General features: G+C 43.8%; 2 protein-coding genes across 2 annotated transcripts; both read left to right on the top strand.

Moving 5' to 3' along the window:
• The first annotated feature begins 330 nt into the window (after positions 1–330).
• On the top strand, positions 331–3322 carry LOC124691997 (chaperone protein dnaJ 6-like). The gene is made up of 8 exons (XM_047225297.1): positions 331–608; positions 1791–1889; positions 1971–2072; positions 2148–2207; positions 2302–2408; positions 2525–2607; positions 2782–2872; positions 2991–3322. Exons 1-8 carry the CDS (start codon positions 504–506, stop codon positions 3205–3207), a joined length of 864 nt encoding a protein of 287 aa, XP_047081253.1. The 5' UTR covers positions 331–503; the 3' UTR covers positions 3208–3322.
• Positions 3323–6366: 3044 nt separating this feature from the next.
• Positions 6367–10821, top strand: LOC124691998 (zinc transporter ZTP29-like). The gene is made up of 12 exons (XM_047225298.1): positions 6367–6466; positions 7268–7326; positions 7432–7524; positions 7614–7703; positions 7810–7891; positions 8069–8124; positions 8318–8374; positions 9055–9095; positions 9504–9571; positions 9659–9715; positions 9792–9909; positions 10444–10821. The coding sequence occupies exons 1-12, from the start codon at positions 6403–6405 to the stop codon at positions 10487–10489; spliced, it is 831 nt and encodes a 276-aa protein (XP_047081254.1). The 5' UTR covers positions 6367–6402; the 3' UTR covers positions 10490–10821.
• Positions 10822–15922: the final 5101 nt, after the last annotated feature.

Here is a 15922-nt window from a genome sequence, read left to right as displayed (position 1 = left end):
AAGGTTTTGCGGCCTCCGGATACGCTCGCGCGAGCACCTAGGAGGCATTAAGCAAGCAACAGATTATATAGGAGAGCTCCCCTAATATCTGTGCATTATTTATGATCTTTAATTCAAATACAAAATGCACAAAAGTAAGATCAACACTCTATGCATATCAATTTAAACATTAAACGTGAAAATCGATGTTTCATCCTTTTTAGTTTTCACGATAAGATTTCATTTCAGTTTATGTTTTCCATTTCTATTTTTCCGCGTAACTGACGGAAAGATTCCGCACTGTCTTCATTGCTGGCGACAGATTTCCATCCCTCTGCTCAAACCCGCAACCCAACATTCGGGCCGTTTCTTTCCACCATGGGGTTGGCTTAATTTTGTTCGAAAAGGGAGTCCGCCAATTTCCGGCGCGCGGGAAAATTTCCCGCATTCGCGCCACGCCCTCTATAAGAATCCCATCGCCAGGCCCCTTCCTCCACTTCCCCACTTCCACCGTCTTCCACCAAATGGGCCGCAAGAGGAGGTCTAGGGTTTCCGACGACGGCTCCGATGAGAGCGGGGAAGATGCCGCCGCCAGTCCCGCCGCCGAGGAGAGCAAGAGCCTCTACGAGGTAAAGCATCCCTCCAAACCTAGTGCTACGGATTCCGCTGTTACCGTCTGACCGGATCGCGCACGAAGGTTTCGGATTCGGGGATGAGGAGCAAGGGCGCCGTGCGTGTTTTATGCGGCAGTTTCGTCTCAGAATGTCTGTTGTTTCGTCTGTCGCTCTCTTGTTAGTACTATTTTATTTCCGGATCTCCATGCGAATCACTCAGGTGTCGTATTTGGGGATTTTGAGATTAAACTTGCGGGAACTGGGATTTAGCTCAAGTGAATTAGTAAGACTAGTCCCCTAAAGCATGGAATCTGTTGATCTGGTTGCTTGTGTGTATAATCTGCACACACTCCGCTGCGTCGTTATACAATTTTGTCATGCAAAACAGTAGAATCGCAAGGCTATACAGTTAGTGGACCCAAATTGCCTGAACATCAAAACGGATAATTGCACATCTGGGCTCTGAAATAGGGGATTTAAGGGTCACGACGCGTTATGAACTTATGATGCTAGTGCCAAATGAGTTATCTTTTGATTCCTGCTATCAGGCTCTCTTCGGTGCCATCCCTTGATTTGATTTGTATCCTGTTTGGGCATTCTCAGCAGCACTATCATGTCAGATATGCAAATTCATTTGATGACTGCCTTTTGTTTTTTGCCCTGTTTCTAGAGTCGAACAGTCAAATAATTATGTGGCAGAATGTCGAAGAGAAGATGTTTTCTTGGGAGTACTTAGTTAGGATCTGCTGGGCTATATGTAGTTGATTCAGGAGCATATGATAGATCAATTTTAAGGTGCACTTTGTCCTCTAAGGTACACTAAGTTTGTGATTGGTGGTTCATGTCTAGGTAGATCAACATCTATCTCTCTGTTACAAGAGAAATAGCTGCGACTTGCTTGCATCCGTTGTGTTTTTATATTTCTTTGTAGCTCTTAAACCACCTATGCTAGGCTTTCTTATGTCTTCATTGTTGCTGCAAAGCTGTAGTCAGTTGATCCATGTGACTTGATTGTGCTACGTGCGCATGAGCTGAAAGTGTTCAAGCCAGCCCATGGCAACAACCTCAATATGGGACTTAAAGTCTGATTTTTTATAGAGGGCATGCAGAAACAATTGTTATGCTCCATTTTCCTCTTCCCTCTTTCATTGGAGAGATACCTCATTGGATATGTCTTTTGTTTTCTTCATTGTGCAGATCTTAGGGGTTGAGAGGACAGCTACACAGCAGGAAATAAAGAAGGCATACCACAAGTTGGCTTTGCGGCTTCACCCTGATAAGAATCCTGGAGATGAGGTAATGACCTCAACTTCTTAAACCTCTGTTGTTGAGTAAATAAGTGCCAGTACTCACAATTGGAGTGTTCCGTGTTGCCAGGAAGCCAACGAAAAATTTCAGCAGCTGCAGAAGGTGATATCCATTCTTGGAGATGAGGAAAAAAGGGCATTGTACGATGAGACTGGCATTACTGATGATGATGTGAGCACCTAATCTTAGCCTTTTGCTTTCCTCCAGTTTCTATGAAATATTCTGAAATCTTATCTTTCCTCTTAGGCACTGGTTGGAGAAGCTGCAGACAATCTCCAAGCGTACTTCAGAACTGTGTTCAAAAAAGTATGTGTTCACTACATGTCAATGAGAAAGTATGGTTGTCCGTTTGGTTGTACAATGTGTGATGTTGGTTTTGCTTTGCCTAAATTATTCACAGGTTACGGAGGCTGATATTGAAGATTTTGAAGCAAAGTACAGAGGGTCAGATTCCGAGAAAAAAGATTTGAAGGACCTCTATACGAAATTTAAGGGCAAAATGAACAGGTGATTGTTGTAAATTTATCTTGCTTTTATGCTTCCAAAACTTGATAGATTGTACTTGAACAACTGGGTTTTCTGTTCAAGGATTTTCTATTTTAACCTGCTTTCCTTTTGTGCAGACTTTTCTGTTCAATGATTTGCTCAGAGCCCAAGCTTGATTCCCACCGCTTTAAAGATATAATTGACCAGGCCATTGCTGAAGGTAATAACCATATGCTGTTGCCACCACAATCTTACCATAATTGATTGCCTTTTCCGTTTTCTTCCTACAATGAGGTGCTGGCAAAGTGCTTAGTTTATGCTTGTTTGAGTCAACCTGTTCCTTGAAGCTTCTATGTGCGCAATAATAATCTTACCATCTCCTTCCTTTTTGCAGGTGAGCTGAAGTCCACCAAAGCGTATGAGAAATGGGCTAAAAAGATCTCTGAGATTGAGCCACCCACAAACCCATTAGAGAGGAGAGTGAAGTAAGCTCCCACCTTGGCTTCCTAAAACACTGAACTCCAGTTCGATCATCTGAAGATATTATTCACCATCACATGCATACTAGTAGTCACTAATGATTTATCTGCTGAACCGTCACAGGAAAAAGAAAAGCGAGGAGAGCGATCTCATGCTGGCAATCACACAGCGCAGGGAGCAGAGGAAGGCGGGGTTTGACTCGTTGCTCTCATCCATAATGTCCAAGTGCGATTCCAAGGGATCCAAGACGTCTAAGGCGAGCAGCTCAGAGCCCACTGAGGAAGAGTTTGAACGTGCTAGGCAGAGGCTGGACAAGAAACGCTCGAAAGGGCGCAAATAATACTGCTCATGCTTTCAAGCCGTCTATGCCATCTGGTTGATGTGGTGGTTACTTTTGGGATTCCACACTGTTTGAGAAAAACTGGGAGTGTAGTCGAGGGCTTGTGTTGCAACTCTGGTAGTACTAGCTTTGTTTGAAGAAACTGGTCTTGTGTATAAGTACTGAATGGATGTTGGTGTTTTCGAATGTGATCAATATCAGTGTCCTGTTACCATCAACGATACTGGAAACCCTCACTGGCGTACCGGCAGGCTGGGGCCTGGTAGTTGTTTATACTGTGGTTTTTTTTTTTTGTGTGTGTGTATAATGTGGTTTTTTTGTTTATCCTGTGGTTATTGGCGTATGAGTCCCTGCTGCATGTAAATTGAAGATTACATGTTGGGTTTTCTTGTTTGGACGAAACCTGTATGCTTGCTGTGTATGAAACTATGAATTGCTATTGATAGTCTCTCCGGAAGAGTCAGGGTGGGGGTGCATCATTGCTTGGATTGTGCTGACTCATGTCCCATTCCATGCTAGGGTTATTACCGTGAAAGAGTGACAGCCCAGGCAACAAATAAAGGATGTTGTGAGGTGATGAGGCCTGAGCCTGTACCATCAGGTTCTATCACCAAATGTATCTAAACATAGTTTTTGCGAAACTTATTTTCTATAGATTATGAAATCTGAAAGCAAAATAGTTCTAGAAAATGAAAAGTAAGAGGAGGCTTATTTTATGCAATGAAAATGTAAAACAATCCTTGGACAACCCAATTCATGGTTTTAGTTCAAATTCAAAGTATGAGAGGGAGTAGTTTGTGTTCAACCTGGCTCAAGCAGAAGAATCATGAGCAGGCAGCCACAATGATGGCCGGCCATCAGTTCCAGCGAAGCCTAATCATGGCGCTGCGCTGCTGACCAACCGGCCAAACCAGCTAATCTCGGCAAGCGCCAGCCCAACCGACGGCCACCCGAGCTCCTCTCATGGCCGCTCGCGCGCACTACAAATCTGGCCACCCTCCCTGAGCCCTCACCACAAGCGATCGAGAGACCTCCCAGCCCCTCCTCCCTGCTCCGATCCACCAGAATAAACCGCGCATCGCCGGTCTCCTACTCCCCGCCCCCTCCTCCGCGAGCGATCACTATCACCGTCGATTAGCTGTGCAGTGTGCAGGCTCGTCGTCGTACGTCGTCGAAGAAGAAGAAGAACGGCCGGAGGAGAGAGAAGCTAAGAAGAACAAGAAGAGATGGAGATGAAGAAGATCGCCTGCGCCGCGCTCGTCGCCGTGGCGGCCTCCGCCTCGCTGGTCGCGGCCTCCGAGGGCCCCGCGGGTGCCCCCGGCCCGTCCACCAGCGGCGCCTTCACCGCCGCGCCCGCCGCCGGCGCGCTCGTCCTCTCCCTCGTCGCCTACTACTTCCACTGAGACGGGGCGGAGCGCGCACGTTCCCGCGCGGCGGCGGAGCTGCACTATGCACATGAATATCCGGCGCGGGCGCGACGCGATACAAAAATGCGGTGGTTAATTTATCGATTATTATTACAGTAATAATTAATCTACGACTATATGGGTAAAAATGTAATGTAACTTTGCTTCATTTTCTTCTTCTTTCGTTCTGATGAGATTCGTTTTGTACTGTATATTCTTTTGACATTTGTAAGTTGTAACCGTGTGTAATGGCACTAAACATTGATATTTGATTTGAAATTGGCATTCACTGTAATTTCTCGCTGTTCGTGCTGATTCGTGAATTTGGGATTGTTTCTCGCTCTATGTTTGCGAGAAAGTTTACTGCATCATGACTATTTCGAATTATATCTGTTAATAAAAGATGTTACAGTATTCTTTTTGAAACGGAGGCAATTTTTTTACCTCATTTATTAATTAAGAACAAAGTGTCTATTTTTTTAGAAGAAAACCAAACAAAACCCTACAACAATATGGTCAAGCCCACATAAAGGATAAACCGCACACACCCACCCACCACCAAGCCTAACAAAGACCCAAACAACAGGGCCATACCCACTCTCGCCAAGGCATTAGACCACAAGACGACTCGAGTGAGAAATTGGAGGACCCATCAATCAACTTCGGATCCAGGGTAGGCAACAACCAAGGTGACAAAAAAGTCGCAAACCTCTCTAGCGACGACAGCTCTAGGCACCGTAGCCAACAATCTTAACCTAGCAATCCCAACACCAATAGGAGCCACATGTCTGCCGGGCTCCAGCGAAATAGAGTCTACAACGTCAACATCACCATTTTTCTCATAGCCAAGTGCCAGGCTCGACAGAGAATCCACATCCGAGATCTCGAGCGAGTCGGACCTCACCTTCACAGCATAAGTAGGTATAGCCACACCACCACACAAGTCCAGGAGCTCAGGCATCACAGATGAACCCCACAGAACTCGTGAAGCTCTAGCGCGATCTGCAGAACCGAGCCACGATCCCATCTATGCGCTCGTATACAGAGACAACCAACACAACATGCCGCGACGATAGGCAGAGACTGCCACTGAGGGGAGAAACAACTCTAGATGTGTTCTTTCACAACCACCGATGACCTCTACTCATCGGAGCCAAGCGAAAACGAATCATGCACGATGGTGAGCTCCTGATCATCAGAGGAACATGCCTTCGTCATCTCAAGAGAATCAACAAAGCGTGCCAGGATGCATTATTTCGTTTAAAAGATGTCATAAGTTTGTATAAGTTTAGATGTATCTAGATATTTATAGTATATACTACATCTAAATTTAAATAAATCTTCGATATACAGAGGCATTAATTCTTTTGAAATCTTTGAATTCTGTATATGATCGTGGCCTCGTGGGAGAAGGTACATTGTGCATCATGATTCATGCCGCACAGGGCCAGTCGTGTTCGTGACGACTCAAAGTTTCATTGATGTGATTAGACAAACATGAGTGGATATTTGCATCGCTGCAAGGGTTGGTTTGACGGCACTACGAAATGCTCTGGGACGTGGCCTGTCCATCAGCACGCTGCCAGCTCGAATTAATTAATACTCCGTAATTAAAGAGAAAATAAAAATTAAGAGGAATTTTCGATTGACCGTTCCCCTTTTCGTTCCCGATTCGATTCGTCATACAGTATCTCCCTCCGTCCCTCGCCTCCGCTCTCCTTCCCCACTCCCGCTCCTCGCTGCCCCCCCCCCCCCCAAACCCTAGCAGGAGCGCCGAGCCGCGGCGGAAATGGAGTCGCACGTGCTGGTGGCGCTCGCCCTCTCCTTCGTCGGCGGCCTCAGCACCTCCCTCGGTACGCGCCCTCCCCTGCCCTCGACTTCCCCTCGGTTGCTCGCTGGCTTGGCTTCGCCTGCCACCGTGCCGTGTGTAGCCTAGGCATCCGTCTTGCGCGTCCGCTGCTTCCATTTTCAGTCCTTAGCCCGCCCGAATTAATTTTACTGTTCTGTAGCTGTTTTTTTTGGGGATAATTCTAGCTCGTTCTACTTGTTAAGTCATCGAATTTTGCGTCCTTTAGGGCCTTAAGCAAGATGATTGCTCATTTGCCAAGTTCATCAGAATGCGTAGAGGAAGCAAGTCCAGGGAGTAGGGACATATCACCTAGCAGGCTAGTTTTTCAAGGTTGACGTGAGTGGCAAAGTTAATTCCACAGATTTAGCGACCTATTTGTTAAGTAAGTAGTGGAAATCGTGCCGCGAGGTCCCTAAGCAGGACAATTGATCTTATCAGAATGCCTAGAGAAGCAAGTCTATTGACCTATAAGACTAATTTTCAAGGTTGACCTGAGCGGCAGAGTTGGTCCCACAAGTTTGGAGACTGTGTGTGTGTGTGTGTGGTTTCCTCTCGTTCTTACGATGCTCAAGTGGTAACGACCGGTCTTGCTTGTCAGCCTAATATAATTAGCTAATGCGCTTCCACGTTGTACTTGATTGGTTATGGTTAACAAATCACAACTGCGAAACCGTTCAAGATGTTGTGTAAATTCTTTTTCTTGCAAGCTGGATCCTGAATGCTCTGATGGTTATACTTGGTATACTGCAAGGCCTCTGTGTGCATTCGTGGTCACCTAATCTAATCTCCAAATTTGGATTTTCAGGAGCGCTGTTCGTGATCTTGAATCCTAGCCCTGACCTTAAGAGGCTCGGGCTCCTCCAGGTCATCAACTTTTTTTCTTTTATGATATTGGGTAACTTCGCTGTCTTATGGTAAGTGATAATTGCTAATGGTTAGTGCTCTATATACTGCTTATACTGTATACAGGGATTTGCTGCTGGACTTATGTTGAGCATTTCGTTTCTAGACTTGGCACACAATGCTCTCAATTCTATAGGCTTCTTGAAGGCCAACCTTTGGGTGAGTCAGATTTTGCTTGAAATTCTAGAATCCATCTCATGGAATTTCCCTGTCTCTCAGATAACAAATTGCAACCTTCTTTTTTGTAGTTTTTTGCAGGAGTTTTGTTCTTTGGTTTGATCGTCAAGTTTATTCCAGAGCCAACCTTTGTGCCAACAACTGATGCAAGCAAGAAAAAGGTTGGAATGAATAATCTTCAGCGATAATTACAACATTATATCCGTCATTTGTTCTTACTAAAATAGGACGGCTGAGTATAATTTAGTTCATTTTTGTGGAAAACAGACTGATGATGATGGGCCGGGCAAAGATATGATGAAAAAGCATCGCCGGCAAGTCTTATTCAGTGGTATCATCACAGCTGTTGGTAAGAAACTAAGAATGCGTCCGAATAATTAAGCTCCCTTGTTTTATTAGGACTGCACTCGCTAAACTTTCTTTTCGGAGACATGGTTATTTAAACTATTTCATGCCACTCGAGATTTTTAATAAAATCCTGTGAAGCGCTGCTTCAATCATTTGACTTTAGACTTATGAGCTGCAGGAATCAGCTTGCACAATTTTCCTGAGGGAATGGCTGTATTTCTTGGATCTGTGAAGGTAATGACCTTTGTGTATTCATGTTAATATAGTGGCATAATTGATTTGCTAAAGAGGGGTTAGAACTGCACCTTCCATTTGTTGTAATAGATAAATTACTGGGGTCTAGCTTGTTAAGTTTTCCAAGAGCTAGTTTACCATGTCTGATTATTTAGCTTGCGCTAATTATATTGGTATTATTAAAAATATGCAGGGCCTTCGAGTGGGAGTTAACTTGGCTTTTGCTATTGCTTTACATAACATACCTGAGGTACAAAAATTCTTATCTGAACATATGCAGGGCCTTTCTGGTTAAGTAACCTGAAAATTCTTATCTGAAGTTGTATGTTGCATCGTTGCCACTTTGGACAGCCCTTGCATGTTTTTTTGCAATAAGATCCATCTGCTATTACTTTTTTGCTGTTATAATGCACCAGGGACTCCATGTACAAGTTTAATACGGAAACCCCTATTTCATGACAAGATAAAACGGCCACAATGACTCTTTAACTTCTGTCCAATGCTAATATGCCATTAAATTTCAAGAATTTTGATATTCGCTAGTTCTCCACAACACCCAAGTTACATCGCTGCGAGCGCTCATGGGTCGCCCCGTTATAATTCTGTTAAACATATTCCTTTGATCCATCTATTTCAGTTCGATGCTGAATGAGTATAATAGAATTAGTGACATCTAAAATATTAGTACATACAAGGGAGAAATTTGCAAATTGTGTTTGTGAGATCTATTATTTTGAGTAACATTTACTGCTGGAAAATTAAATAATTTCATTTTGAGGAGAAAAGATTTAGGGAAGCTATGGTTCTACAAACATATATTTGAGACTACTGAAAATATGACTTAAATATTGATGATTCTGTGCAGTTTACTATCCTATCTTGTTCTTTTATCCACTATCCTAATTAGTTGACGCTTTGTTACCGTCTCAGGGGGTTGCTGTAGCTCTGCCACTCTACTTTGCTACCAAAAGGTACATGAATATAGAATGGAGTTCATTGTTCATGTCAGCCTTCAGAAAAATCAGTCCCTAATGTAAATTATATGGATTCTCTGATTTTCTCTAGCCAAAAGTTATAATTAGGTTAAACAAATAGAAGTCATGCTTGTTAAGATATATTATTTTGGTATACAATTTGAGAACTTCTAATAGATGGTGAACAACTCTTATCTTGTCTTAAAAGGGTAAGAACAATGATTAGGATTCTAGATTATTGCAAAGCACAAACATGCTTGAAATGATTGTACCTTAAAAAGATGGCAAATTAACATTTCCTTTACAGTTCAGCATTTCCTATTGTAATTGTTGGAACTGTTTTTCCTGGAAGTGAATAATACTATCTGTTTTTTTTTCCCTCCCTTCTCTTTTTTCATATCAAAGCAAATGGCAAGCATTTAAATATGCAACACTCTCTGGTCTGGCTGAGCCACTTGGAGTGATTTTTGTAGGTATGCTATTCTTCGTGAGCATTTTTCTGCAAGTTTATTCTTTTAATATATATCTATTGAGTACTCATGTAAATGTGGTTACTGCAGCTGCCTTTTTTCCGAGCAACTTAAATCCTGAAATTCTTGAAGGCCTGCTGGCATCAGGTTAGTCTGTTAGTAGAGCTAAAAGTGGATAGTCATATCTAGTACTTTGTTGACTTTGTGCTTGTCTTTTACGCAGTTGGTGGTGTTATGGCATTTCTCACTTTGCATGAACTGTTACCTCTAGCATTTGACTATGCTGGCCAGAAGCAAGCTGTCAAAGCAGTGTTCGTTGGCATGGCTGTCATGTCTGCAAGGTTTGTTGATGCTTCCATGGTGACTAATTTGGATTTGTTTTGCCAGTAGAAAACTTGCCCGTATAGTTTTGAAGCATCTTTACGCCACAAATTTAGAAAAATTAACTAATTTCGATGTACACAGTTTGGTAATTCAGATCACATAATCTAGTTGATATGATTTAGGATAATATCATATACCAAATTGATGTTATATGTTTTTGTCAGTTAAGATCATGTAGGGAATATTTGTAAGTTATTTTTTATCATTTCTAGGGCAAATTATGGCATGAAGGTTGGAATATTGTATGACGACAATACACTTAAACATATTGACCCCTTCGCAAAATTATTAACCTGAGTAAATTTGATCAGCAGCAAAATACATAAATGTGACCATGAATTTTCAAGCGTTGAATTCACCAGTATCATATTCAATAGTCGCATAACTCAAATGCATAACCTGTCATATGCCTTCACAGCACGTACTAATTTTGAAAGCAGCACAGACTATTCATTATTTTACATACCTAACTTGTGATTCCGCATTGACAGCTTGTATTTCCTGGAGATCAGCCTACCGAAGGAGATCAGCCTGTAGAATGACTGTGCACCTGAACCATATCAGCCTTTTCGCAGTATCCTCTGAAGCCTTAGAACTTTGCCCTAGATCTTCATTTTCTTGCGCTCTGCAAGTAGGGTGTGTAGGAATGGAGCACTCCTCGTTCAGAAACAAGAATTATGGCTAGATTGTCGCACTGGCTATGTGTAGGCTATATTACTCCTGGTCATTGTGTCTGACCATTTACAGTGTACAAACAACAGGGTGGCTGCAAAACAACACCCATAGTCAGAAGGTGACCGCCAGATATGTGGTCAGGTATACAGATGGAACTGATCGAGGCAAATTTGGACCGTTTACTGGTTTCCACCCGGGACACAGTTGTTAAAAGTTACCCACAAGTGTGGTTTTGTTCATCATTGATTTTGTTCCAACATTATACATCTTTAATTCCTTTTGTAGTCCTCTTGCCATGCAGTATTACCTATGTTCCTTAGTATTAAACGTTTTGGAAAACTAAATTAGTTTGCCAAAACGTCCTATATTATGTAACGGAGGCCGAAATGATGTTCATTTGCCATGGACGGGCCAAAAGCTGTAGAACATTACACTAATTCTTTTTTTTGACAATCAATACCACATATATTCATAATAATAAATAGTACATGGTAGAGATACACGAGATGTCTCCAGCGATTACAAAATAAAGTCTAAAAGATACTAGCAAATCTTCGAGGTCTTCAAACTCTTTCTTCTTCCAAGACATAATCTTGTACTTTCCTGAAGGCAGCCAAATATAGATAACAAACCATAGACCTGTAAATACCAACGAAGGTTCTCCCATAATTTTAATTTGAGCCGCAATGCCAAGGCTGCGTGCATCGGCAAGAGTACCAACACCAGTATATCAGGGAATAAAAACCGATCTGCCTTGTCAACGTTGATGGAGAGCCGAGAGTACGAATCACCATTATCGAGGACGTAGCAACCGGGACAAAAACTGCGAAGATAATCCTCCTCGCGGCAACCATGAGAAAAGATCCAAGATCGATCTGGCGAAGCAAGATCTGAACACCCATACCTAGATAATTGTAATCTTTCAACACCACCATTGACGCTGGGAAGAAGATCTCGTCGTCGAACGAAAGGCCGAAGATCACTTATTGCAGACGATGCCATCTCCATTGCGGGGAAACCAACAAGAAAACGGCGACCAAAACCCTAACATAGACTACTGTAAAGACTACTTTTATTAAAAACTCTATGTATAGATCGGGTTCCCCACTCCTCCTGACGCCGGCAAAGCCGGCCGGAGGAGGGGGAACCGATCTATGGAGGAGGCAAAGTGGAGGCGGCTAGGGCTTTTTCTCTGGAGGCGGCGGCTGAAGCCGTTCCGTATCTGACAATCTGCAAACATTACACTAATTCTACCTATACAAGAAGTCTAAAATTTCATCCAAGAACAGGTTATGCAACTAGGGGTGTACAGCAAGAACAGGGGCCATGTTGTTCTTCAGCACTACCTTTTTTTAGGGTAATTGCTGCCATGTGACCGATTTCTTTGTTACAGTACTTTGGTTATCACAACAAAGTCACCTGGTGTTTTGCATCGTTTGCGTGCATACTGCTTTTTCACCTGGTGTTTTGCATCGTTTGCGCTTTTGACAATGTGATCCCAAACATGGAAATGATAGACTGATCCTACTTTCCCAGGACCGGATTTCCCCTCTTGGTCATGAGCTCATGAACACATTGTTAGGACGTGTTTGGTAGACTGCATCCAATTCGGGGCTCACTGCGCCAATGAGATGGAACTCACTGCGCATTCCAGACGAGCTCGGGTAAAAAAAAAACACTCCAGACGAGCTCGGGTACAAAAAAATGCACTTCGTTTGATTGACTGGAATGGAATGCATCAGTTGGTACCCAAGTGCCACTTTGTTTGGTTGGTCGCATGCTTTTTCTAGCTTCTACCTATATGGCAACATGGTGACCTTACCTCACCTATGACAACACCATGGCAGCGCCGTTCACAAGATTCGGCGCGTCGACAATCACGAAGGCAGACACCACCATGGCACCGCCGGTCACGCCGGTCAAAAGCAACACCACGTTGCCGACCACGAAGACGAAGACCACCATGACACCGTCGGTCACGCCGATCACAAGCGTGGGCACGTAGCCGACCACGAAGATGAAGACTACCATGGCACCAGGGCACCGTTCACGCCGGTCACAAGCCATCACCACGTCGCCGACCACGAAGACGAAGACCACCATGACGTCGTCGGTCACGCCGGTCACAAGCACCACCACGTCACTGACCACGAAGATGAAGACCACCATGGCACCATCGGTCACGCCGGTCACAAGCATCACCACGTCGCCGACCACGAAGACGAACATCACCATGCCGCCACCACCATGGATTATCACCTATCACTTCTCACATATCATCACCACGTCGCCGTCCATGAAGATGGCAAGCGAGAAGTTGAGCAAGAGTATTCCAAACTATACTCACACATACATACACATTACACTATACTAAGTGAGTCATTTATTTATCCGTGTATGTATATCAAAACAAAAACCTGTCAACATGAAAGTCATGCTAAATGGTGAGGTGAACCTACCCCTCCAAGAAAATTTCAAACGGTTGAGCGTGTGCGATGAATTTGGTAAAATTCGCTTAAAACTTCATACACGAAATTGACGATTTACGACTGACGAAACTCGAAACCGATTGTGGGAATTGATTCATATCATCAACACGCATCTTTTTTGTGTACAACTTATTTTGATTCGGAGTATGTTTGTGTTGATTTGAAGAGAGGGTGTGTGTAAAGTAGTGTAAGGGAGAGTGACCGCAGGAGCACATGCATCGGTTGCATCCGTCGAGCCAAAAAGTCACCACAAGGCGACATGCCCACTAGAAAATGCCAATTTGGACGTTCCTCCAGGCCTGTCCTGTCCCGAGGGTGCTTTGAGAACCGATTGGGCCACAACACGGAGACTGCTGTTTTGTTTCTCCATCCATGCAAAAAAGTCCGTCCAGACTACCAAACGCGCCCTTACTTTGTGGTTGCAGCTGGCTTGTGCCGGAATGGAGTTAAGTTGAAAATATTAACTTGGTTTTTTTCTTTCTTTGGTGAATTGGCCTGGTCATTTGATTATAGCCGGCTCTTGCTAAGACACGAATTACTGCATAGTAAATATTTGGGAATTGTAAAGCACAACACTGTAATTTTTTTAGGTTGCACAACACCGGAGGGAGTAGTATTTCTCAAAAACTTTTCTTGGCTTAATTAGTACTTTTCAAAAACTTTTCTTGGCTTGAGTTTTGTTTAACGATCTCGCCGAAATGATGTTCATTTGACATGGACGAGTGACATGGGCATACCCTTCGGATACCCATTATTAGTATACCTGGCTCGGCCCAATATGGAGAAGATCCAATATGGAGAAGGCCCAACAAGGCAACCCGAATAAGTAGTCGACTAGGACTCTTGTAAAACCCTAGGCTGGTTGCATATATAAAGCTAGACAGGGCACCCGAAAGAAGGAGGCGAACAGATAGACAGAATATAGACAACACAGCTCCGCCTACGGCGGCAACCTGTAAACACATCTATGATCATATAGTGAATTGCTAGCAGTACGTAGGGATCCTCCACCGAGGGGACCCGAAGCTGGGTACGTCGTGTGCCTAATCTCGCTCCCGGAATCTCCATCGTCGCTCTATCCCGAAACCCAAGTCTACAATACGTAGGCATTGCCGAGGTGTTCCCTCGTCAATTGGCGCCGTCTGTGGGAAACGGCGATGACTGGATTTTGTTATCCGGGCGGGATCCAACATCATCTTCGCATACCGAGATTGCATTTTCTTCGGCGCGTGTTCAATCTACGTCAACAAAGAGGCGACGGCGCGATCTGTATCAAGAAAAACGGTGTCAACTACTTGCGGGCGACTTGGTTTCTGTGCGGCTAAGTCGCGCAGAATTTACATCGGGCCGGACTCCTCCAGCTTGTCCTGATCAAGGGAGGAAGGAGCGCGTGGGGCAGTATTGCCTAGATTCCTAGGGTCAAAACCATGTGAAGTACAAAGATCGTGTCGCAGATTCCAAGAAAAGCTGAAGATTCGATTGATCTTCAGAGAGCAAAAGCTAAGTAGTATCATTACCTCTCGTACTTACATGCAGTTGGCACAATTTTTTTTTCTCTCTCTTTTTCTCTAGTAGCAATGATCATGCAATCATGGAAAATATTGAGTTGATGCTAAGATGCAGTGTACCAAGAAATATCGACGCAACCTGGTAGTCATTATTTTGGAGGACTACACGAATATGGTCGATTGCCTCGATGGTGGCCGCGACATTGGAAAAGACTACACATAATTTGGGCGGCCTCTCAGGTTCTTTGCCAAAAATTCAGGATTGACAAAAATTAGGACTGACAAAGCTCAACCGCGCCAACCTTATTTGTCGTGCAATCCTGTTCGCCGTCGCCTGGTGAACTGGCCACACACGGGGCCTCGCCATTGTGGGCTCGCCTGTCGTGGATTCATTACTCGCCATCCGACACAAATGCCATCAGATTTCCGCGCTCCAGTACAACTTCAGATCGGAACAAGTTCCGATTACTTCGCCATGCGCACTCGCCTCGCTCGGGGGCTCGCCCGCCGCGAACTCGACGATTCTCTCCTCCATGCCAACTACTTCCACCTTGTCGAATAATTTCGGCTAAATGGCGTATGGCTCCGCTGCATCGGTTGCGTCTACTTCTTCGACTGCGTCTGCTGGACAACCTACTTCCACGTCGACTCCGTCACACCTGATCAAAAAGCTAAGTGTTCCTTTCCCGAGTGTTAATTATTATTTACTTTCGCCACACCCAAATACTCGGGGGCTGCGCCATTGCATTATTACAACAAATTCATCCAAACACTAGGGGCTGCGCCATTACTTCGTTACCACAAATATATTTGGTTACTTGGTGAATTTCTTTTCTTCGGCTCTGGATATATCTTCTCCGGCTCAGTGAAATTATTTTCTTCGGCTCAGTGGAATTATTTTCTTTTACTTAGTGGATTTATCCTCTTCGGCTCAGTGGATTTATTCTCTCTGGATTACTGGATTGGTTTTCTTTGGGTTATTATTGGTTCACTTATATAATATTACTCGACGCGTTTCCGGGTCAATGGATTCATCTTCTATGGTTATTGCTGGAACTATTTTCTCTGGCTCAATGGATTCATCCTCTATGATATCAACGGATTCATCTTCTATGGTTATTACTGGAACTATTTTCTCTGGCTCAATGGATTCATCCTCTATGATATCAACGGATTCATCTTCTATGGTTATTACTGGAACTATTTTCTCCGGCTCAATGGATTCATCCTCTATGATATCAACGGATTCATCTTTTATGGTTATTACTGGATTCTTCGGGTCAATGGATTCATCCTCT

Source organism: Lolium rigidum, chromosome 2, assembly GCF_022539505.1.
Source record: "Lolium rigidum isolate FL_2022 chromosome 2, APGP_CSIRO_Lrig_0.1, whole genome shotgun sequence".
Lineage (NCBI taxonomy): Eukaryota > Viridiplantae > Streptophyta > Magnoliopsida > Poales > Poaceae > Lolium > Lolium rigidum.
The sequence above is the reverse complement of the archived record's forward strand: the minus strand, read 5'-3'. Positions and strand labels throughout refer to the sequence as shown.